Here is a 22,076-nt window from a genome sequence, read left to right as displayed (position 1 = left end):
TATAGCCCACCAGGCTCCTCAGTCCATGGGACTCTCCAGGCAAGAATACTGGAGCAGGTTGCCATTCCCTTCTCCAGGGGTTCTTCCTGACCCAGGAATCGTACCTGGGTCTCCTATATTGCAGGCAGATTCTTGACCATCTGATCCACCTGCGAAGTGCCCCCCTCTTAAAAGGACTCTTGTAATGACAATGCATCCATCTGAACAATCCAGAATCATTCCTCATTCTAACATGCTTAATTGAATCACACATGGAAAGTGCCTCTTGTCATGTAAGGGGACATAGTCCCAGGCTGTGGGGATTAGGGAGGGGACAACTTGGGAGAGCCATATGCCCTAACACACACGAAGAATAAAACATCATCCCTGGACAACCAAGTCCCTCATTGCTTTAAACTCTTCTTGGCTCCCGTGGGCCCCAGCATAAAGTCCAAGAATGTCTGCCTGCCTTTAGGCTTCTGCCAGTTGCTCTTGCCCTCACCCCGACCCCCGTCAGACCTGTAGAGGAACTTGCAAACTGTTCTGGGCATCGCCTTGCTGCAGAATTTCCTCAGCCTGCAATGCCTTCCCACTTCCTTCTTTGTCTGGCTGAGCTATATATATTCATCTGGGCCCTCCCTAGCTGGACCTGTTTCCTCTTGCGGATAGCCTTGACCCCAGCCTGATTGCCTCCCCCTGGCCCATCCATGCCTGCAGTCCCCACCAAGGAATATTTCTCAAGGGTCCAGAAGAGGTTCTGAGTGCTCTAGATGAAGGGCGAAGTGGGGCGGAGCAAAATGCATCACGGGCACCTGCCCACAGGTGTGTGCACAGATGTGTGCACAGGTGCACCTCTAATCTGCACTCCTGGAGGTTGGGGGAAATTCACAAATGGTCAGGCTGTGTTGCAGGGCACTGTGCTGAGCCAGATTCCCATCATGATGTGTGATACTCAGCTCTCTGGGGTCCCCATTTTACATGAAAGGAAACAGGTTAAGCTACTTAACAGGCTGCACAGCAAATGCAGGCAAGATCAAGAGGCTTGGGGGCAAGTCTGGGTGCAGAGCGGGCAGTGCATACCATGGTAAAGGGCAGCTCTGGAACCAGACTGCTGATGTTTTGAGTCTTGAGCCTTCCAACATTTTGCTGTGTTACCTTGGGCAAGTTAAACAGTCTTTCTGTGCTTCATAAGCTTTTCTAAAGACCCCGGAGGCTTTAGCTAAGGTGTGGCACACAGCACTCAGCCTGAGCCACCTCATTTCAGTTCAGTTCAGAAGCTGTCGTGTCCGACTCTTTGCAACCCTATGGACTGCAGCGTGCTAGGCTCCCCTGTCCATCATCAACTCCCCGAGCTTTCTCAAACTCATGTCCATCCAGTCAGTGATGCCATCCAACCATCTCACCCCTTTTCTCCTGCCTTCAATCTTTCACAGCATCAGGGTCTTTTCCAATGAGTCAGTTCTTCTAATCAGGTGGCCAAAGTATTGGAGCTTCAGCTTCAGCAACAGTCCTTCCAATGAATATTCAGGTCTGATTTCCTTTAGGATGGACTGGTTGGATCTCCTTGCAGTCCAAGGGACTCGCAAGAGTCTCCTCCAACACCACAGTTCAAAAGCATCAATTATTCAGCGCTCAGCTTTCTTTCTAGTCCAACTCTCACATCCATACATGACTACTGGAAAAACCATAGCTTTGACTAGATGGACCTTTGTGGGCAAAGTAATGGCTCTGCTTTTTAATATGCTCTCTAGGTCATAGCTTTTCTACCAAGGAGCAAGCTTCTTTTAATTTCATGGCTGCAGTCATCATCTGCAGTGATTTTGGAGCCCCCAAATATAAAGTCTCTCACTGTGTCCATTGTGAGAGAAATGTTTTACAGTATGAAAAGGCAAAAAGATATGACACTGAGCCACTTGCGGTCATCCAATCAACCATTTTTTCCTCCCCTCTAGCCTTTGCACAGGCGGTCCCCTCATCTGGGCCTGTGCATCCCTTTCTTCTCTCTCTGCTCACCTCTGACTCCCCAGGCTGGGTCAGGACCCTGTGCTGGAAGCAGGCACTTAAGTGTTGGGATTTGGGGTGGACTGTGGTCACTGCTGTGTCCTGTGTGGGGCAGGCATGCAGTGGTGGCTCAATTGATACTTATTGAACGTGTTAAGTAATGGGTACTGCAACCTCAACCCCCGCTCCCATCCCCACCAGGGGTCTCTAAATTCCAAACAGCCTCTGCATGCGCTCTCCAACCCCCCAAAAGGCAAGAGACCAGCGTAACAAAACAGATGGGTCATTATTGTACAGCTTCAAGTGGGGGGGTGGTCCCAGGTGGGGCCATGGTGCTCAACATCTGTGGGGGATGGAGGCTGTCTGTCGTCTTCTGAACGGGCTCCAGGAACTCTGGTCCCAGGATGCTGGGTGCCCTGTGAGCACCGGCCCCCTCCTCCCCTCACTGTCTTTGGGAGAAGCCGGAGCAGGGAATGTCTGAAGAGACGAGGAGGAAGAAGGACGAAGGACTGTTTGAGGTGGAGACCTGATCACAACAGCTCCCGCCCGCTGGCTGTTTTGTTGACTTTGGACAGGCCTTCCCGGAACCCAGAATCGGTCATTCTACAGGCAGAGAGTAAGGAGGTGGTCCAGGAGTTGAGGGGAGCCAAGTCTCACCCTCGAAGCTCACCAGGCCCACCCCGAGCCTCCTGGCCTCGCCCAGATCCCACCCACCCGTGCTTTGAGACTGGCCCCCTCCTCTCCTCCCCACTGCCGAGGCCCACCCACTCAGTCTCAGCACACCCACCCCAGAGCCTCCTGGCCCCACCCCAGGCCCCGCCCCCTCGCTGCCAAAGCCCCACCCACCCCAGCCCTAGAGCTCACACTTGCTCTATCGGCATGCCCTCCTCATCCTCTTGGGGTAGCTGCAGGTACGGGTTATCCCTTGCGGGTTGGAACTTGTAGCCCGTGAGCACGAAGAAGGCGAGAGTGGAGCCCTCCACCAAGAGCTGGGAAGTTTGGGAGGCGGAGGTGGGGGGTGGGTGGGGGGAACGGACAACAGCCCATTCCTTAGTACGTACACCCACCCTAACCCCTCCATCTGCAGTCCCTTGAAGCGCGGCCCCCCTGCCCTCCACCGATAATTCCCCGGCCCCCACCCTAGGCATCCCCAGGGGTCCCGGTGGTCTCATCCCCTCAGGGGTCGAGGGGGTGCAGTGGGAGTGTCAGGCACACTCCCCCTGCCTCCACCGCTATCGTCTGGCTCACCCTCCGCCCCTCCTGGGGCCTCTGTGCTCACCTGGTACAGCCACTGCCACTGGAAGGGCACGACCGCCCGCAGCAAGATGGCAATGATCCGTGTGAAGTAAATGTAGCAGATGACCTGCAGGGGCGTGGGGGTGAGAGGCCACCGGGGGATGAGACAACCGGCACCGCTGGGGATGCCTGGGGTGGGGGCCAGGGGGGCCGGGCTCCAAGGGACTGCAGATGGAGGCGTTAGGGTGGTATGCTTGCTAATGAGCTGGCTGTCGTCTGCCCCCTCGCCCCCCGCTCCACCACCACCTCCCAAACTTCCCGAGTGAGCAGAGGGTTCCTACCATGACATAGTAATGCCGGAACAGCTTCAGCTTGGCCAGGTTCACTGCCACTGAACGGTGGGCACAGAGAGTGGGGGTCAAGGGAAGGACTCTGGGGGCAGGACGAAGGGGTCAGGGGTGGACATTTGGGTGCAGAGTGTGGAGAGGGATGTGCAAGGGAGGTAAGTGGGAGGAGAGGCAGTCAGAGGAGGGGTGGGAGGAGCATCCAGGGGTCAGCAAGAGGGGCCAGCAGCCAGCCAAGGGCCCCAGGCACAGCCTCACCCTTCCCATCAGTGCCAGACGCGTCCTGGAGATGCCGGATGGACCTGGGACGGAGGGACGGACACAGGGGGCAGTCAGTACTGCCCCTGCCCGTGCCCACGGCGGGAGGGGCCTAGTGGGGGTCCTCACCAGACCACGGGGAACAGGATGGTGCCACAGCAGATGAGATCCACCAGGAAGAGGATCTCCTTCCAGATACCGTAGTCGCTGGCACCCTCCTCGCGGGACTCCATGACAATGTAGGCCACGTTGGCCAGGACCTGCGGGGCAGGGGGCGGGGCAGGTGGGCGGGAGACTGGGCGTGTGTAGCCACGCCCACCAGCCCCGCCCCTGGGACCTCCCTAGGCACCTGCAGTGGGATCACTATCCCAAAGATCTTCTTCTCCTTGTCTGACAGCACGTACTTGACGAAGGCCCAGCCGGAGCCGATCAAGGCAATGGTGATGAAGAGGAGGGCACCTTTCAGCCTGGCGGAGGGAGGTAGGAGGTGTGGTGAGACCCTGGGGCCCAGCCCTCCCCTGTCTGCCTCCCCACCACCTTGCCCGGCAGAAAGGGGCACTCACAGATGCGTGATGTAGTGCATGACAGCGAGGCCTTCGATGGGGTGGCCCTGGCTGTTGATGAAGTAGTAGTTGATCTGGAGGTGGGTGGATGGATTGACAGTCAGACAGATGGACAGGGGAATGGGGAGGGTGGTTGGATGGTGGTTTGGGAACATGCACAATCACTGATGGATGGATGACCAGGAAGGGGACAGGAACAGAAGGTTCCAATCAGGATGGCGCGTGGACAGAGAAAGAGACAGTCACACCCGCGACAATGGAGGGAAGGTCACAGTCGGACGGATGGACAGTTAGACAATCGGCCTGGTTGATAGTCACAGCTGGACCCACAAATAGTCAGAATGAAAGGTGGGCTATCACAGCTGGACAGAAGGGCTGGATGGAAAGCTGGCTACAGTGATAAAATGGATGGACACTCGGATGGACATATGGAACTCTCCAGCCCAGGGTCTGCATAGATTTGGGGAGTGGCTTGTAGGGGCTTTTTCCTGGCCCCAGAGACTCCAGCCCACCCCACGCTGTTCCTGGCCCCAGACTCTCACACTGTGGAAGAGGAGAGAGACGCTCTTGGTGAAAGTCAGGGCTGCCATGAGCCAGTGGATCTTGAAGACGTTGTACCTGGAGGGGGAGGAGAGATGAGGGACAGAAGAGAGAGGGCATTGGTTAGGAGCAGGGATGGGAAAGTGGGGAGGCAGGAGGTGGAGGACCCCCAGGATCAAGGGCATTACGTGTTCTTGCAGAGGATGGACACCCAGAAGATGCCGGCGCCCAGGAAGCATGCGGACATGACCATGTACAGCTTGAAAAGAGGGATTTCCGCCGCTGACAGGTAGCCCTCGGGGTTCTTCTCCCGGATCATTACCTGGGGAGGAAGCAGTGGGGGACAGGGGGTTGCAGGCTAGCTCCAGACACGGTGGGCCCTGAGTGTGAGTGTCCAGGTTCCGTTCTCTCATTTCTGATCCTCAGATTTCCCATCTCCCTGAGGCACACGGGGTACCTGGCCCGCAGTGAGGGCTCCATGGTCCCACTGCCCTCCCCTCCACTCACCGTGATGTCAAATGGCTGCTCCCGGCCTGGCACCGAGTTGTCACAGTTGTGGAAGTTGAGGTTGTACTGGCCTTCCTCGGCCCTAGAGCCAATCACTACATGGAACTGAGAGGCGGGCGGACAGAGGGGAGAGGGGACCTCAACTTGGGGGCGTCTCCACTTTGTGGAGGGGAGGGGCTACAGGCACTCCCAGATACTCACACTGAAATTATAGGAGTTGTTGAGGTGGCCCAGGCCCAACACCAGCTCCTGGTCCTTCCCACTGACACCCTGCGGGGGACAGAGTAACTCGATGGAGCATCAGTTGCCCCTATGGGGGCGGGGCCTTCCTCCCTCCTGCCCTGGCTTCCCGTACCTGCCGGTCCCCTTGTAACCCTGTGGGTTTTGACTTGGCCTTGTCAGGTGCAGCAGTGGTCCCTGCTGGTGAAACACAGGTGAGATCAGAGATGGACAGACAGCAGAACGATGTGGGGATGTATGGAGCACCCCTGCCCACCCACTCCTCCCAGCCCGACTCACCGTGGTCCACCTTGGGGGTGACCATGTGCTCTGACTTCGGGAGCCCTGGTTCAGAGGGTGATTCCGGGAGGAGCCCAGCAGAGATGAATAGCTTTTTCTGCTCCCCATACTTTCGTACCTGGACCCTGGGGATGATGTGGGGAGGCTGAAGCCCGAGGTCAGGAACACCAGCTGTGCTGAGGGACTCAATGGCCACTCAGGTCCTCAGGGTCTCCTCTCTCGGGGGGCTCTAACAGTGGTCATCAAGTGGCAGCATTTGGCCACCATCCAATCGAGATGGCTGCCACATCCCTGTGTTGCTAGCACCAGGGATTATCTGTCACTTCCCATGACACCAAGTCACTCATTCTACTGAAATACACCTTATTTAGTAAGAAAATGCTGTCAGGCTTCCCTGGTCATGTGTGCATGCTAAGTCGCTTCAGTTCTGTCCAACTCTTTGGGACCCTATGGAAATGTAGCCCTCCAGGTTCCTCTGTCCATGGGATTCTCCAGGCAAGAATACTGGAGCAGGTTGCCATTTCCTACTCCAGGGGATCTTCCTGATCCAGAGATCGAATCTGCCTCTCCTTCATTGGTAGGTGGATTTTTATCCGCTGTACCACCAGGGAGGGCTGCCCTGGTGGCTCAGTGGTAAAGAATCCACCTGCCAAATGCAGGGGAGATGGGTTCAATCCCTGGTCTGGGAGGATCCCCTATGCCACGGAACATCTAAGCCCATGCGCCACAACCACTGAGCCTGCGTTCTAGAGCTCACCTGCCAAACCTACTGAAGCCCGAATGCCCTAGAGCCCGTGCTCCGCAATAAGAGATGCCATAGGAATGAGAAGCCAGAGCATCTTAAGTAGAGAGAAAGTAGCTTCTGCTCGCCACCAGTAGAGAAAGCCTATGTGCAGCAACAAAGACCCAGTGCAGCCAAAAATAAATAACTAAAATTTAACAACAACAACAAAAGCGAGTGGCTTTCTCCAAAGGCATAAGGTTGTTTCTGGCTGGTTCTCATTCCACCTGATCAGCTCACATGGGTATTACAACGAGGGACACCCCAGTGATGGATCTTTAGGGTAGCCCCCATACTCACTCCAGATCCTTGGTGTTGATGAGGAAGAGAACCAGGAGGCTGCTACTGTTTTTCCGGAGAGGACACTCATGGGAGTCCCGATTCTGGAGGGTGGGCAGTAGGGAGCTTTGGTTACCCCCACCCACTGGTCCAGGCCCACCCTGCCTCCCTCCCCATCCTCTCCTCCTTCCCCGGGGCAAGGGTGAGTTTCTCCCTTCCTCTCTGGGAGAGGACAGGGGCCTCTGAGTTTCAGAGGCCAACAGACAACCCTCCCCTTCCTCTGCCTCTGCCCCTCCACCGTCCTCTCCCCACTTTCATCCCTACCACTCACTGAGTAGGAGCGAATGCTGCCAGATCTCACCCGGGTCAGACTGAACCCCACCTGGCAAGTGGAAAGAAAAGAGACTGTGAGGTGGGGGATGCCAGCAAGGACCTCTATCAGTGGCAACAGACACATAACCTCGAACTTCCTTAATACCTACTAAGGGGGAGATCCTGCATTCACTGACTTTTCCTACTTGCCCCCAGCACCCCAATCCTCTTCCTTTAACTCCTAACCACTCGACTGGGATGTCATTTCCTCCAGGAGACCTTCGCTGGTTCCTCTCCCCCCCACCCCCAATTTAAAATGATGATGTAAAAAATAAGTAGAATGTTTACGCCTTCCTGCCTTGGGCTCTGGAATCCAACACACTTGGATCTACATCCAAGCTCTGGGACTCTGAGTAAGCCACATACCTCTGAGTCTGTACAAACACCTGTAAAATTTGGTTTACAGGTGTAATATTATCACAGGGATCCTGAAAGGTGGCTATGACAGAACAGACTCATGGAAATTGATTTGCAGTATATGGGTACCCAGCGGGGGTTCAATAACACTAGCCTCTTATTTTGACTGCAGGAACTGGGGCTGTCCCGTTCACTGGTAGGCTCCCCTCTCACCAGCTTCCTATATAGCCTGAGAAAGTATTCCTCAGTTGCTGCTAAGTCACGTCAGTCGTGTCCGACTCTGTGTGACCCCATAGATGGCAGCCTACCAGCCCCGCCTCCCCAGTCCCTGGGATTCTCCAGGCAAGAACACTGGAGTGGGTTGCCATTTCCTTCTCTAACGCATGAAAGTGAAAAGTGAAAGTGAAGTCGCTCAGTCGTGTCCGACTCAGCGACCCCATGGACTGAAGCCTACCAGGCTCCTCCGTCCATGGGGTTTTCCAGGCAAGAGTACTGGAGTGGGTTGCCATTGCCTTCTCCTCAGTTACAGATAAGCAAATATTCCTCAGTTACAGATAAGCAAATAAAAACTCAGGAGAGACCAAAGGACTGGCCCACGATCACAAGGGTGAGGCAGAGCTAGGATGTGAATCCAGAACTGGGGGTGGGGGGGGGGAGGTGGCTGGGCTCAGAAACTTGTGCACCTCTCCCTCCTCCAGCAAATTTCCCAAAGCCCCTCACCAGCGGGGCCTTCTCTTCTGTATCCTGGCGGCCTAGCCTCAGGAGGCTCAGATTCACCTCCAGGGAGCCGTTGGTGTAGAAACCAAAGCTGTTCAGTTGGATGTCTGCTCGCTTCTCCCCCTGCCGGAGACCAAGGAAACAGAGACAGTTCAGACTTCCCACCAGCCCAGCCCCAGGGCTCTGGCACGAGATTCCACCAAGGGCTTCGGCCCCCTCCCGGTATCTCTGTATTTAGGACAGGTTCAAAGGGTGACGGGAGAGGAAGAGAGGGCCACCCCTGTAGGCCATGACCCCAGACCAATTCCAGGTAAGCACAGAATGGTTCGGGATCCTCTGGCCACCATTCGGAGAGTCCAGGAAGAGAAGGTCTGGGATACGTGGAATTCTCCCTGCGAGGTGGGCATCACCCGTAAAGCAGGGTTACGCATCTTGGGGACCCTGGTCCTCACTTCTCGGAAAATTTTTAGGTTCCAACTGAGTCCCCAAGATCCCAATTAGTACTCTCATTCTAGAACCCCCAGGGACTTCCCTGGGCGGCGTCAAGGGTCCCTAGCAGCCCCAAAGCGATCCCAAGAATTTAAAGGCCTCAGAGTCCTGGGTCCCCAGAGGTGAAGCCCCACCCGCTGTGGGCAAGGGACGACCCCAGCGCAGCAGGCCAGGCATCTTCAAAAGAACCACTGAGAGGGCTCCTCTGGCGAGACCACTCCTGGCCTGAAGCAGGGGGCGCTGGACCTCTCCATCCCGCATAAGGAGCGGGGGAGATAGGACGAGACCACTCCAAGCTAGGGGCTTTTCCGGGCCAAAGCTGCGCCCCGCACCCCAGACCGCCACGCGGCGGGACTCACCGTCAGCGTCAGCCGGTGAATGCGTCCAGAGGAACCGCCTAACAGCAGCAGCAGAAGTAGCCACGGTCCCCATTCCGCGGGGCTCCCACGGCCGAGCCCCCTCCTCTCGCTCACTGCCATCTCTGGAGCCACCGCCTCCCTTGACACCCCCCTCTGACGCCCCCAGGCCCGCCTACCGGTGAACCAATCGCCGCACGGTGGGGGCCGACCCTTCTGCTTTTTGAGCCCTCCCAGCCAATCACCGATTGCCTCCTCTCGCGCCCGCCCCTGTAAGACACCAAATGGACAGCACCAGTCCCGAATGGGAATGCTAATATTGCTTAACCCCCGCCTTCACACCCACCAATCACTAGAAAGATTGTCCCGGATGTAGGTTGATGGACAGCTCATCTAACCAATTGTGATGGATCTGATATCCTTCCCTGAAGAGGAATTCCTCCACCCACTCTTAACTGACAGATCCGTTCAGAACTACAGTACCCACAACGCAAGGTTGGAGGGGGTGGGGCAGCAAGCAACTCAATGGGGGCATACAATAAACTACATCTCCCAATATCCCTAAGGACAGACTTCCCCTTTTTCCCCTGGGGATGTGGCTCCCTGCCAAAGCTCAGGCTTTTGGTAAACACTTGCATTTGCTAAAGTCTGTCTCGTTTTCCTAATCTTGCAGATCCACCGAGAGGCCAAAACCTGGCCCCAAGCTAAATCATGACCCTGGAATGACCTATGATCCCAGACTGAGTTACCAGGCTTAGGCGGACACTTCTATCCTGGAGTGAGGCCACTGGATGGAGTCCCATCCCCAGAATCCAGGACAATCTTGATTCAGGCTGAACCCCAACACCAGGCTGAGCGCCTACCTGCAGCTGAGTCCTGACCTCAGCTGAAACGCAGCTCTCCCTTCCCCTTCTACTCTCAGCCTATCAGTTCAGTTCAGTCGCTCAGTCGTGTCCGACTCTTTGCAACCCTATGAATCGCAGCACGCCAGGCCTCCCTGTCCACCACCAACTCCCGGAGTTTACTCAAACTTGCGTCCATCGAGTCGGTGATGCCATCCAGCCATCTCATCCTCAGTCGTCCCCTTCTCCTCCTGCCCCCAATCCCTCCCAGCATCAGAGTCTTTTCCAATGAGTCAACTCTACTGAGCCTTAATCTCTGGCTGAATTTACACCTAGACAGATCTCAGATAAAGACTGAGCCCTGACCTCAGATTAGGACAGACCTGTGGACCTTCGTTTGAGTCCCAGGCCTTCGACTAGTGGCTCACCCCTCTCCTAAACCTCTGATCCTAGTCAGGTCCCATCCCAATTGTGGTGCCCACCTGGGATGAACCCCAATTTCAGTTGAGACCCTAACTCCCAGGCTGAGCCGCTGAGTTCCAGACCCCAGGCTGAGTTTCTGACTCGATCTGACCCTCTAACCTCTGGTATGCATGCTCAATAACTCAGTCGTGTCCGACTCTTTGTGACCCTATGGACTGTAGCCTGCCAGGCTCCCCTGTCCATGGGATTTCCCAGGCAAGAGTACTGGAGTGGGTTGCCGTTTCCTTCTCCATCTAATCTCTGGAGCCCGTCTATTTTGCAATTTGAAGTTTTCTAACTCGGAAGCCACCAGCAGGTGGGGCCAGGTCCCCGCAGAGCCGTCTGTCCCAGTGTGGGTTACTGGAGCTATCTATCCTAGCCGTGTTGTATTTCGTGTGTCCTGGAAGACGGGGCTCAGAGCCTGACTTGTCCCAGGGGGTCTAAAGCCCTCAGCCCCAGCAGGGCGACTGTCACCTCTGTAACCAAAGAGAAAGTACCAAAGGCAGGAGAGGATGGGAGTTGGGGGAGGTTGCTCCTTGGATCTCGCCCCTTTCATCCCAGTGCCTCAAAGGGATTAACAGTGTGTGAACTGACTTTTATGAGAGAGGTGACAGACTTCCAAGCCCAAGGGTTCGAGGAGCAGGGGAGTGGTGGAGTAGGAATACTAGGGTCTATGCAAACTATTAAACCTGATTGGGCCTTAATGGATGAGACTGGGAAATGGGCAGGTGCAAGCTCGAACTGTATGGGAGCCGAGTAAAGGCCTGGGCCTGACGCCCCAAGGACAGCCCGTCCTCAGTTTCCCGGCGTAGACTTTAGGGAGGGAGGCAGGATGCGGTAGGGGCACTAATGGACCCGGCCTTGGCGGAGGCGCGTCCTGGACAGGATCGAAGTCCTCCCATCCGCCCTGTGGCCGGAGGGACCAGACCATTAGTGGGACGAACGTAGACGTCTGGAGCCAGGCCGGCCCGCAAGAGCGGGGTGACCTCAGTTCTCCCTGCGATGGAGTGGGGGGAAAACCTCCTGGGTTGGGGCTTTAGTGTCTTGGCCCTTTAATGAATGATTGAAAAGAAAGAGGAAAAGAAAAACCGTCCAGGGCGGGGTCAGGGATGGGGTGGACAAAAGGGTCCCAGGGATTTGGAAAATGGATGGGGGTCCTTTAAGGGGTCTGTCCAGTGGCGTCGGGTGGCGCGCATTCCTTTAAGAAGGGGCGGGGCGTCCGTTGGGGCCCGCCTCCTTGGAGGGGGTTCTTGCTTTCAGGGGGCCGTGCCAGGGCTCCAAGAGTGCGGGGGCGTGGCAGAGTGTACGGGGCGTGGCAGAGCTTGGAGTGGGCGGGGCCTTTAGCGGGGCGGGGTCGGGCTCCTCGCCCTGGGCTGAGTCTCCCGGCGGCGGCGGGCGTCAGGGACCGGGTGCGGTGGAGGCGTCGGCCGCGGCAGGAGCAGCATGGATTGGGGCACCGAACTGTGGGTGAGTCTGTTCCGCTTGACTCCAAGTTCCTCCCTTCCTGGGGTCCAGACCCACGATTTGCCCCTGCAGTACCCCAGCGGGATCTCTGCGCGTTTCCTTCCACCGACCCCTGGAATCCCCTCTCTCCGCGGAGTTTCCCAGGGCGGTTCAGGACGCCCCGGAGCGGAGGGCGACCTTTCAGTTGCCGCGCTGGGAAACTGAGGTACGGGGTTCATAGTGAGGAGGGCAGAAGAAGTCCTGGGACCAGGCCTGAGCAGCCGGGAGAGGTCACCTATTTTGAGCGCCCTGACTGGGCCGGCGGCTTATCTTACGGCCCCTGGGTCCCTGCCCGCCGTCCGCCTGTCCGGCTGGGGCGGGGGAGGGGGCCCGCTGGCCACTTCCAACCCCACGTGGGACCTGGAAGTCCAAACCGCCTTCACGTCGCCTCTAATCTACAATTAGGGATTGGGACGCTGTAGGGGGGAGGGGGCTGCGAGCCTCGGCCTCAGCCCCCTCCCCCAGCCCTCCTTAGGCACTGGGAGGGGCCGCCACCAATCGCCTCGAACCTATGCCCTGGAAGCCCCAGAACTTTTTCCCCCTTTCCTAGCCGGAACCTCTGACCCCTCCTCTTTCTGGGGGCGGTGGCCTCCTGGGTTCCTGGGTGCCCTGGGTTAACTAGATCGTCCCCCCAACACCAACTCTGGGATTTCTTTTGGAGGTAAAGTGGAGTCAGTGAGGAAAACTGAGTCGCCCCTGGGGGGACCCTGGGAAGCGTGGCGACCGGGGGAACCTGATGCCCGCGCTCCCACCATTCTAGGGCCCCCCCAAGCTGCAGGGAACCCTGCCCCTCTGGCCCTGACTCACGCCAGGCCGGCCGGATTTTCCGGAATCTGGGGGGGATTAGGGGACCCGGGGCAGGGGGAGTGGCCTTGCCCCATTCCACACCCCTCTTGGACGCCGGGAGAGGGGACCCTGTAGTCCGGCTGGGGCCCCGCCCCAGTTCTCTGGCCCTTCCCGGGAAGGGGAGGGGGTTCCCGCCGGTTTCCTGCCTCCCCCCGCACCGCTCCGGGGCGGGGCCGGGAAGCCACTCCTTCTTGGAGCTCGGAGCCAGGAGGCTCCCTTGCCGCTGGGTCGGCGGCTGTGGGGTCCCCGGGTCCTGACCTTGGTCCTCCCAATCCCCCTGCTAGGATCAGTTTGAGGTGCTCGAGCGGCACACGCAGTGGGGTCTGGACCTGTTGGACAGATACGTGAAGTTCGTGAAAGAGCGGACGGAGGTGGAGCAGGCTTATGCAAAGCAACTGCGGTGAGACCCTAAGGTGGCCGCGCCCTGGGGTTAGGGGGAGCGGTTGGAGGACTGGGGGCTCAGCCTTCCTACCTCTCTCCGTAGGAGCCTGGTGAAAAAATACATGCCCAAAAGACCTGCCAAAGATGACCCTGAATCCAAGTAAGAACGAACACCGGATGGATACAGGGCTAGATTTGGGAGGGCCAGGGGTATGGGACCCACTTCCTCTCTCTCTCAAGCTGGGCTCTCTCTCTCAAGCTGGGCTCCCCGCAAACAGATCCCTCACTTCTCACCCCAGTTCCACCTAGAGGCGTGAGCTTGGATGCAGGAACCGAATTACCTGGCTTGGAATTCTAAATCCACTACTTTCCAGCTGAACTGCTTTGGCCACTTGACTTCAGTTCTCAGCCTCCGTTTCCCTCGCCTATTAAATGGGAGAGGCTCCCACAGTTATTAAATGAGTGACTCTGGGCAAGTGACTCATGTTGTGAGCCTTGGTTTTCCTCTCCTGTGAATTGGGGATGACGATGTCCTTGTAGGGGCTCATATGAAGGTTAAGATAGTGTGTTAAAACAATGCCTGGCTTATTTCACTTTATTCCAGTTCCGGAAACCCCCAAAGCTCTAGAAAGCAAAAGGTTTTCTGGTCACTTGTTTGGAGGCAATCTCAAGACCTGAACTGACATGAAGTTAATTAAGTTCATTAGGGTCTTCTTGGATTTTATCTCACTTATGTGAATACTAATGCTTCTTGCAAAAGCATTTATAATATTTGATTATACGATGCTGCTACTGACACCACGAGAGTGATGCAAAAAGATGGTGTAAGCATCATATCCCCTTTCTAAGACCTCCCCAAATTCTGAGAATTCTGAGTTTCTGTGTCCCCCTCGAGGGCTGGGGGTGTGGGCCAGAATTTATCGTTGCTTCTGGGGTGAATGTCTTGGGGCTCACGCTTTCTCATATGGAGGTGGGTCTGCGGGCTTGTGGTTCCCAGGGGTCCTGACCCCCAGCCCCCATCCCGCCTCCATCCCACCCCAGGTTCAGCCAGCAACAGTCCTTCGTGCAGATTCTGCAGGAGGTGAATGATTTTGCCGGCCAGCGGGAGCTGGTGGCTGAGAACCTCAGCGTGCGTGTATGTCTGGAGCTGGCCAAGTACTCGCAGGAGATGAAACAGGAGAGAAAGATGGTGGGTGATCCCTTCTCTGGGGCTTCCCAAGGGTCCCCTGACATCAGGGTGAGCCTTATCGCCCCCTCTTCCCATAGCACTTCCAAGAAGGTCGTCGGGCCCAGCAGCAGCTGGAAAGTGGCTTCAAGCAGCTGGAGAATGTGAGTCTGTGGGTGTGGAGAAGCGAGGCTCTGGCCCCGAGCAGCTGGGTGAAGGTTGTCGATTCACTTCGTCTGGCCGGGACCCCTCCTCTCCTGTGGGTTTCCAACCTGCCTGTTGTCCCCACCCTGACTCCCAGTTGCTGGTGACTTCCCCCCAGTCCCTGAAACCATGGCGGGCAGCTCCTTCATTCCGGTTCTGTCTCCAACACAGAGTAAACGTAAATTTGAACGGGACTGCAGGGAGGCTGAGAAGGCAGCCCAGACCGCTGAGAGGCTTGACCAGGATATCAACGCCACCAAGGCTGATGTGGAGAAGGTGCCTGTGGGGTCTGAGACAGGCTTGGGGGTCAGGGTTAGGCAAGGCCAGAACTGGGCTATGACCTTCCCCCCACCTCGATATTCCTCAGGCCAAACAACAAGCCCACCTTCGGAGTCATATGGCAGAAGAAAGCAAAAATGAGTATGCAGCCCAACTACAGCGCTTCAACCGTGACCAGTCTCACTTCTATTTTTCCCAGATGCCCCAGATATTTGATGTGAGTGCTACAAACCCCCAGTCCCACCTTCCCTAGAGAACCCCAGAGGTAACCAACTCCTATACACTTGTCAAAACCCCAGCTGTAATGTCCTAATCTCTAAATTGTAAAGGAGTTAGAACCAAATAGTCAAGTGTTCTCCGATTTTATTCAAGCTGTTCTTTCTGCCAGGGATGTCGTTCTTTCCTTTTGTAATTCCTACATTCTTCCAAGCCCCAATTCTAACAAACCCTCTGGAAGATCTCAAATTTCCCTTCTCCTGTTTCAGCTCTGTACTCTACTCTCTATCCCAACACTGAGACTGGGAGTATCTGTGTTGGGTCTGCTTTTTTCTTGAAATTCCTGGCTGTGTTTTTTTCTTAGTATATTTTTAAAATTAATTAATTAGGCTGCACCTTGTCTTAGTTGCAGCATGTGGGATCTAGTTCCCTGACCAGGGATTGAACCTGGACCCCTTGCGTTGGGAATGCAGTGCCTTAGCCACTGGACCACTGGGGAAGTCCCTTCGTAGCTACATTTTCACCTCCTTTGAGGAGCCTTTCCTGACTCCCTAGGCAAAAGGAGGGCCTCAAATTCCTCTCTGACATCTTCCTGGCCTCTGAAATTTCTCCCCTGACCACACTGAGCTTGAAGTCTCTGTGTTCAATTCTGTGTTTTCCCTGCTAAACTGGGCTTGGGGCTGTGGTCAGTGTGGGGCTCCATTATGCTCAGGAGGGAATCACTCTGCCACCAGCCCCTCGACCAATGCCCCTGAGAACCGTGCCCCCTGTCTCTATAGAAGCTGCAGGACATGGACGAGCGGCGGGCCACCCACCTGGGGGCTGGTTACGGGCTCCTGTCAGAGACTGAGCTGGAGGTGGTACCCATCATCGCCAAGTGTTTGGAGGGCATGAAGGTGGCGGCAGATGCTGTGAATGCCAAGAATGTGGGTACCTGGTCCTGGCAGTGGACCACGGGGCACAAGCAGTGGTTGGGGGTGGTATGCAGAAGTAGGAGTCCGAAGGCTGGACCCCCAGTCTTGCCCCTGATTGCCCCTCACCATCCCCAGGATTCCCAGGTCCTAATTGAGCTGCACAAGTCAGGCTTTGCCCGTCCGGGTGATGTGGAATTCGAAGACTTTAGCCAGCCCATGAACCGTGTGCCCTCGGACAGCAGCCTGGGTACCCCCTCCGATGGACGGCCAGAGCTCCGAGGCACGAGCCGCAGCCGGGCTAAGCGCTGGCCATTCGGCAAGAAGAACAAGGTGGGGGCCGGGGCCCTCAGGGTGGAGGGCTGGGTGTGAGTGGGGACAGCAGGGGCCCACACTGAGTCAGCCCCAGCCGCCGGAACGCTGAGTCCCGGGCAGGAATTTTCCTCTTGGCTGCTAGCCCGGGCTGGAGGGAAGGAAGGCGGCTGGGCCATTGGTCTGGGAGTCCCCCGAGGCTGTGGGGGGGTGGGGTGGGGGCGGATTGACAGGGGAGGGCCTGTGGCGTCTGTCTGCTCCTTCTCAGGAGGCTGAGAGAAGAGACCTGCTTTGGGGTTCAGGGCTGGGTGAGGGCTTGGGACACCAGCCCTAGGGACTCCCCTTGAGTCTCTTCAACCCTCTGATGAGTCTTTGGGCCCCCTAACCTCAGGCTGGTTTTTCTTGGGATTTTTGGCTTTCAATGTCAGGCACATACCTGGACGCCCCTGGTTTCTACCTTTGACAACCCCCTCCTCTGCCCAATTTATACCTTTGACTTCTGTTTCATACTTTCGATCCCTGTCGACATATGCTTTGAATCCCCTAGCTTAAACCCCAGCTGTAGCCCTTTTGGTATTTCATGCCTTTGACCCTTCTCTTAGCTTGCCCTTGACATCTATGGCCCCATTTTTGTCTGAGACCTTGATTTCTGCATGCCTCTCCTTCCACCTTCTAGACTGTGAGCCCAGAAAGCTGGGGTTGGGTGTGGGGCAGAGAAACATGGGCCTCCCTGTGCCCCCAGGCTCCATTCTAGAAACTGGACATAGGATGCAAGGGAGGTGGGAAGTGTTGGGGGGTAGAGGGGGAGGGGTCTGGCCTTCTGGCTCACAATCTAATGCCCTCCCGTCACCTCCCAGATTTTTGTGTTGCTCTTTGCATGCATTTTCTGTGTGTGTGACTGTGTATCTTGAGTTGTGGTTTTCTTACTTTTTTTTTTTTCTTTTCTCCATTTGGTTTTTTTTTCTTTTTTCTTTATTGCGTCCATCCGCCGTCCATCCGTCCGTCCATCCGTCTTTGTTCTCTACATCCTCCCGACCCTTCTGACCCATGCCCTCCCTGGCCCCTGCCGGTAGCCATGTCCCCCACCTCTCTCCCCCCTGGGGGGCCCCCTGCCCTCGGCATTACCTAATGGACCCCCGTCCCCCCGCTCCGGCCTCGACCCCTTGGCCATACTGAGCGAGATCAGTAAGTCGGTCAAACCGCGGCTAGCATCCTTCCGCAGCCTTCGAGGCAGCCGTGGGGTAAGTGAGGCCTCTGGGGGAGGAGGAGGGGGCGGCCCCAGCCCGCCCAGCGGCCGGGTGGCGGGACCCTGGGCTCGCTTCCTGCCGCAGGCTGGGCCCCCTCCTTCCAAGGCCCCACCTGGACCTGCTTCGCTCTGTGCATGGCCTTGCCCCCCAAGAACCTTGGGCAGGGAGGAAGGTGGACTCGGTGTGTCTTAGGCCTATCTTAGACCTGGGAGCTCAAACTCTGTGTTCCGGAGCTCAATCCTCTTCCACCTCGCAGACAGTGGTGACTGAGGATTTCAGCCACTTGCCCCCGGAGCAGCAGAGAAAGCGACTGCAGCAGCAGCTGGAAGAACGGAACCGTGAACTACAGAAGGAGATGGACCAGAGGTAAGGTGAGGGGCTGAGCAGGTAAGGAACAAGGTGAAAGGATAAATGATTCACACTGAAATGGTACCCAAAGATCTAACAAACCCCAGGCCCCAATGGGTTTATAAGGTGAACTGCAAGTAGAAGTGGAGAAGGCGATGGCACCGCACTCCAGTACTCGTGCCTGGAAAATCCCATGGACGGAGGAGCCTGGTAGGCTGCCGTCCATGGGGTCGATAAGAGTCGGACAGGACTGAGGGACTTCACTTTCACTTTTCACTTTCATGCCTTAGAGAAGGAAATGGCAACCCACTCCAGTGTTCTTGCCTGGAGAATCCCAGGGATGGGGGAGCCTGGTGGGCTGCTGTCTATGGGGTCGCACAGAGTCGGACACGACTGAAGTGACTTAGCAGCAGCAGCAGCAAGTAGAAGAAACAGTTTCTTCCCACCTTATACAAGTCATTCTAGGAAACAGAAAAAAAGTGAAAGGGACTTCCCTGGAGGTCCGGTGTTTAAGACTCTATGCTGCCAATGCAGGGAGCACAGGTTCAATCCCTGGTCAGAGAATGAAGATCCCACATGCTGCCAAAAAGACTGGGAGAAAAAAAAAAGAGTGAAAGCTGCCAGTTCATTTAGGAGGCTGGTGGAATCTCAGTTCCAAAACTGAGTTAGCAAGAATTCAAGAAAATCAAATTATGGATTTATTTAATTAACTTAACGATCTTAGATTGCAAAATCCTAGCCAATCCAAGTCCAGCAATGTATTAAAAACAGTATTATATCATGTGGTGATGGTGATTGCCCAACTCCATGAATGAATTTAATGCCATGGATCTGTACACTTAAAAATAGCACAAATGGGAAATTTTATATTATGTATATACCACAATAAAGAATAATAATAAAAAACAAACAAACAAAATCATGATCAGTGGGGTTAGCCCAGCCATGCAAAGATGGTTCAATATCAAAAACATCTATGAGTCTTATTCACTCCATTCATTGGCTAAAAGAAAAAATAAGCATATGGTTTTTTCATGGAATAACTCAAAACACTTAGAATATTAACAATAAAAAAACCTGCCAGATTAAAAAAAAAAGAAAGAAAATCTTTACTCACACTTTCCAAGCAGCAAGATTCTCTTCCCAGTCCTCTTACATAATAAGAGTGACGTTTGCCACTTGCAGATAGGCAGCCAAATGATATTTTGCTGTTTTGCACAGAACTCCTTGTACAAAATGGCTTTTATTGGTGTAAAGTTCCATTTGATTATTGTTCCTGAGTGTTTCGTTTCGTTTTTTTTTTTTTTAATTTTTGGCTGCACCTCAAGCAGCATCCTGGGTCTTCGTTCCCTACCAGGGATGGAACCTGCGCCCCCTGCAGGGGAAGTGCAGACTCTTAACCACTAGACCACCAGAGAAGTCCCCATTCCTGAGATTTTTATGATGTTGGGGTTACTGGTGCATGCTCTGGAGTCCAAATGGACTGGCCTTTATTCTAGCTCTTTCCAGTTTCCTCATCTGTAATGTGCATCAGGTATTAGGACTGGGAAGAAGTTGAACCCAGGTTTGTCATCGTCCAGAGGTCCATGCGTGTAACAATTACCATCTGTATATATAGACATGGAGGAAGCAGGGACAGGAGACTAATGATAATAATAATAATAATACCTAGCATTTATAAAGCTTCTAACTCCTTACATGGATCATTAGAATTCCTGTTTTCCTGAGAGACTGTGATACACATAGGAGACAATGTGTATCCTACCTGAGAGGTAGGATCCACATAGTTCTGTTTAGTGCTGTATTTCTCATGCCTAGAATGGGTTTCTGGTATGCTGTGTGCACTCAGTATGAAAATCTGAAAGTGTTAGTTGCTCAGTTATGTCAGACTCTTTGCGACCCCCATGAACTGTAGCCCTCCAGGCTCCTCTGTCCATGGAATTTTCCAGGCAAGAATACTGGAGTGGGTTGCCATTTCCTTCTGCAGGGGATCTTCTGACCCAGGGATCAAACCCGCATGTCCTGCATCTCTTGCATGAGTGGTTCTTACCACTAGCGCCACCTGGGAAGCCCCCTATATACACTACTACGTATAAAATAGATAACTAATGAGAACCTACTGTATAGCACAGGGACCTCTACTCAATGCACTGTGGTGGACTAAATGGGAAAGAAATCCAAAAAAAGAGGGGATATATGTGTACATGTGAGCTGATTCACTTTGCTAACGCAACATTGTACAGCAACTATACTCCAGCATAGTTATACTCCAGTAAAGGCACTGCTCTCATCTTCACAACACATATAGATACCATTATTCTCCTTTCACAGACAAGCCTACTGAGACACAGTTTTGGAACAACTAGGAAATGCCCGCTCTGGGATTTGAATCCAGGCTATGAAGCACTGGCTGAGCTCCCTGAAGCAAAGCCCATCTTTTTTTGTTTGTTAAATCACATGGATTTCTTTCTCCTCCATCTGTCTCACCCTAGGGAGGCCCTGAAGAAAATGAAGGATGTGTATGAAAAGACACCCCAGATGGGAGACCCAGCCAGCTTGGAACCCCGGATCACGGAAACCCTGAACAACATCGAACGGCTGAAACTGGAAGTACAGAAGTATGAGGTCAGGGCAGACCCTGGGGAGAGGCGGGGCCGGCAGGCCTGGCTGAGTCACTGCCTGGTGGGGAGGGGGAGAATGAGGGACAGGGAGTTGTAGGTGGTGGGGGCTCCAGCTGTTTCTCATCACTGCCTCTGGTGTACATGGGTGATCTCAGGAAACCTCCAGGCCCAGAGTGGGCTGACCCCAGAGCCTGGCCCTGGAGCTGAGTGTGCAGTCCCCTCCTTTCAGGCTTGGCTGGCAGAAGCTGAGAGCCGGGTCCTAAGCAACCGGGGAGACACCCTGGGCCGGCACACCCGGCCTCCAGACCCCCCAGCCAGCGCGCCGCCAGACAGCAGCAGCAACAGCAACAGTGGATCGCAAGAGAACAAGGAGAGGTGAGCAGGGAGGCCAGGTTGGGTCTGTCCCCAGACCCGGGACCCTGGTAAGGGGTGCCTATTCTCACTGCTTTGCCTTTTCCAACCAGCTCTGAAGAGCCCCCCTCTGAGGAGGGTCAGGATGCCCCCATCTACACGGAGTTTGATGAGGAATTTGAGGAGGAGCCTGCCTCCCCCATTGGTCACTGTGTGGCCATCTACCACTTTGAAGGTATGGACAGCCTGGGTGGTACATTGGTGACTTTGGTGGAGGGTAGGGGCAGGGGAGGGTGGCATTTGGGGCTGGGCTCTGTTGAGACCCGCCTCCAGCAGACCTGAGCCCACTGCCATTCTGTGACAGGGTCCAGCGAGGGCACCATCTCCATGGCTGAGGGCGAGGACCTCAGTCTCATGGAAGAAGACAAAGGCGACGGGTGGACCCGGGTCAGGCGGAAACAGGGGGGTGAGGGCTACGTGCCCACCTCTTACCTCCGCGTCATGCTCAACTGAACCCTGCTGGAAGCGGGAAGAGGGGGGCTGTTGGCTGCTGCTTCTGGGCCACGGGGGGCCCCAGGACCTACGCACTTTATTTCTGCCCCCGTGGCTTTGGCTGAGACCTGTGTAACCTGCTGCCCCCCACCCCCTCACTCCTCTCCCCAGATGGACCCGCTGTGCCTTCTACCATTGATGTACATACTCATGTTTCAAATCTTTTTTCTTCCTGCCGCTCGACTAGGGTCATTTTGTTTTATATAAAAAATGATGAAAAACTCTTGGAGTCTGTGGCTTATTAGGAGGTTTGGATACTGGGGCTGAATATTCAAACATCACCTTCCTTAAGGGCCACGTGGGGGGGAATGAGGAAGTGGCAATGAACCTGGGTACACCTTGGACAAGCTCTGCCCCTTGCTGGGAGTCGAGTGTTTGTGACTCCGGTAGGGAGGAGAGTGCTGGATGTCACCCCTTTGGTGTTCCCTGCAGCTCAGATCTGCTGAGCACCTACTGTGTGCCAGGCCTTCTCCACCCAGGAGCTCATTCAAACGTTGAGTTTTCATTCCCATGATAACCCTTAGAAAGTACAGTCTCA

The 22,076-nt window shown here is 55.2% G+C and overlaps 2 protein-coding genes across 5 annotated transcripts; one reads left to right on the top strand and one right to left on the bottom strand.

Moving 5' to 3' along the window:
* Positions 1-2,247: 2,247 nt before the first annotated feature.
* Positions 2,248-9,449, bottom strand: GPR108 (G protein-coupled receptor 108). Of its 3 annotated transcripts, none has more exons than XM_070373816.1 (18): positions 9,302-9,449; positions 8,457-8,576; positions 7,339-7,389; positions 7,029-7,111; positions 5,948-6,072; positions 5,784-5,848; positions 5,630-5,698; positions 5,429-5,533; positions 5,110-5,243; positions 4,924-4,999; positions 4,382-4,455; positions 4,168-4,285; positions 3,948-4,078; positions 3,819-3,862; positions 3,558-3,607; positions 3,260-3,343; positions 2,845-2,969; positions 2,248-2,583 (listed from the first exon to the last, which is right to left on the bottom strand). In XM_070373816.1, exons 1-18 carry the CDS (start codon positions 9,419-9,421, stop codon positions 2,511-2,513), a joined length of 1,647 nt encoding a protein of 548 aa, XP_070229917.1. In that variant the 5' UTR covers positions 9,422-9,449; the 3' UTR covers positions 2,248-2,510. The 3 variants fall into 3 exon arrangements, with proteins under 3 accessions (XP_070229917.1, XP_070229918.1, XP_070229919.1); XM_070373817.1 differs by having other exon boundaries at positions 5,784-5,845; XM_070373818.1 differs by lacking the exon at positions 9,302-9,449 and adding an exon at positions 9,077-9,097.
* A 2,482-nt stretch (positions 9,450-11,931) lies between these two features.
* On the top strand, positions 11,932-21,762 carry TRIP10 (thyroid hormone receptor interactor 10). 2 transcript variants are annotated; one of them, XM_005890707.3, is made up of 15 exons: positions 11,932-12,069; positions 13,236-13,351; positions 13,436-13,492; positions 14,374-14,521; positions 14,599-14,661; positions 14,873-14,977; positions 15,069-15,197; positions 15,976-16,122; positions 16,246-16,440; positions 17,493-17,660; positions 17,923-18,032; positions 20,507-20,639; positions 20,865-21,010; positions 21,100-21,221; positions 21,351-21,762. In XM_005890707.3, exons 1-15 carry the CDS (start codon positions 12,046-12,048, stop codon positions 21,497-21,499), a joined length of 1,812 nt encoding a protein of 603 aa, XP_005890769.1. In that variant the 5' UTR covers positions 11,932-12,045; the 3' UTR covers positions 21,500-21,762. The 2 variants fall into 2 exon arrangements, with proteins under 2 accessions (XP_005890769.1, XP_005890770.1); XM_005890708.3 differs by lacking the exon at positions 17,493-17,660.
* The last annotated feature ends 314 nt before the right edge of the window (positions 21,763-22,076 follow it).

Source organism: Bos mutus, chromosome 7 (assembly GCF_027580195.1).
Source record: "Bos mutus isolate GX-2022 chromosome 7, NWIPB_WYAK_1.1, whole genome shotgun sequence".
Classification (NCBI taxonomy): Eukaryota; Metazoa; Chordata; class Mammalia; order Artiodactyla; family Bovidae; genus Bos; species Bos mutus.
The sequence above is the reverse complement of the archived record's forward strand: the minus strand, read 5'-3'. Positions and strand labels throughout refer to the sequence as shown.

What these genes read in the sequence shown, in the direction of transcription:
- TRIP10 (XM_005890707.3), top strand. Translation starts at nt 12,046, where the DNA reads ATGGATTGGGGCACCGAACTGTGG. An exon ending in GCTTCAAGCAGCTGGAGAAT is followed by an intron (nt 14,662 to 14,872) that starts GTGAGTCTGTGG and finishes TCTCCAACACAG; the next exon opens with AGTAAACGTAAATTTGAACG. An exon ending in GGCCATCTACCACTTTGAAG is followed by an intron (nt 21,222 to 21,350) that starts GTATGGACAGCC and finishes ATTCTGTGACAG; the next exon opens with GGTCCAGCGAGGGCACCATC.
- GPR108 (XM_070373816.1), bottom strand. Translation starts at nt 9,421, where the DNA reads ATGGCAGTGAGCGAGAGGAGGGGGCTCGGCCGTGGGAGCCCCGCGGAA. An exon ending in GGTTACAAGGGGACCGGCAG is followed by an intron (nt 5,699 to 5,783) that starts GTACGGGAAGCC and finishes TGTCCCCCGCAG; the next exon opens with GGTGTCAGTGGGAAGGACCA. An exon ending in TCCATCCTCTGCAAGAACAC is followed by an intron (nt 5,000 to 5,109) that starts GTAATGCCCTTG and finishes CTCCCCCTCCAG; the next exon opens with GTACAACGTCTTCAAGATCC.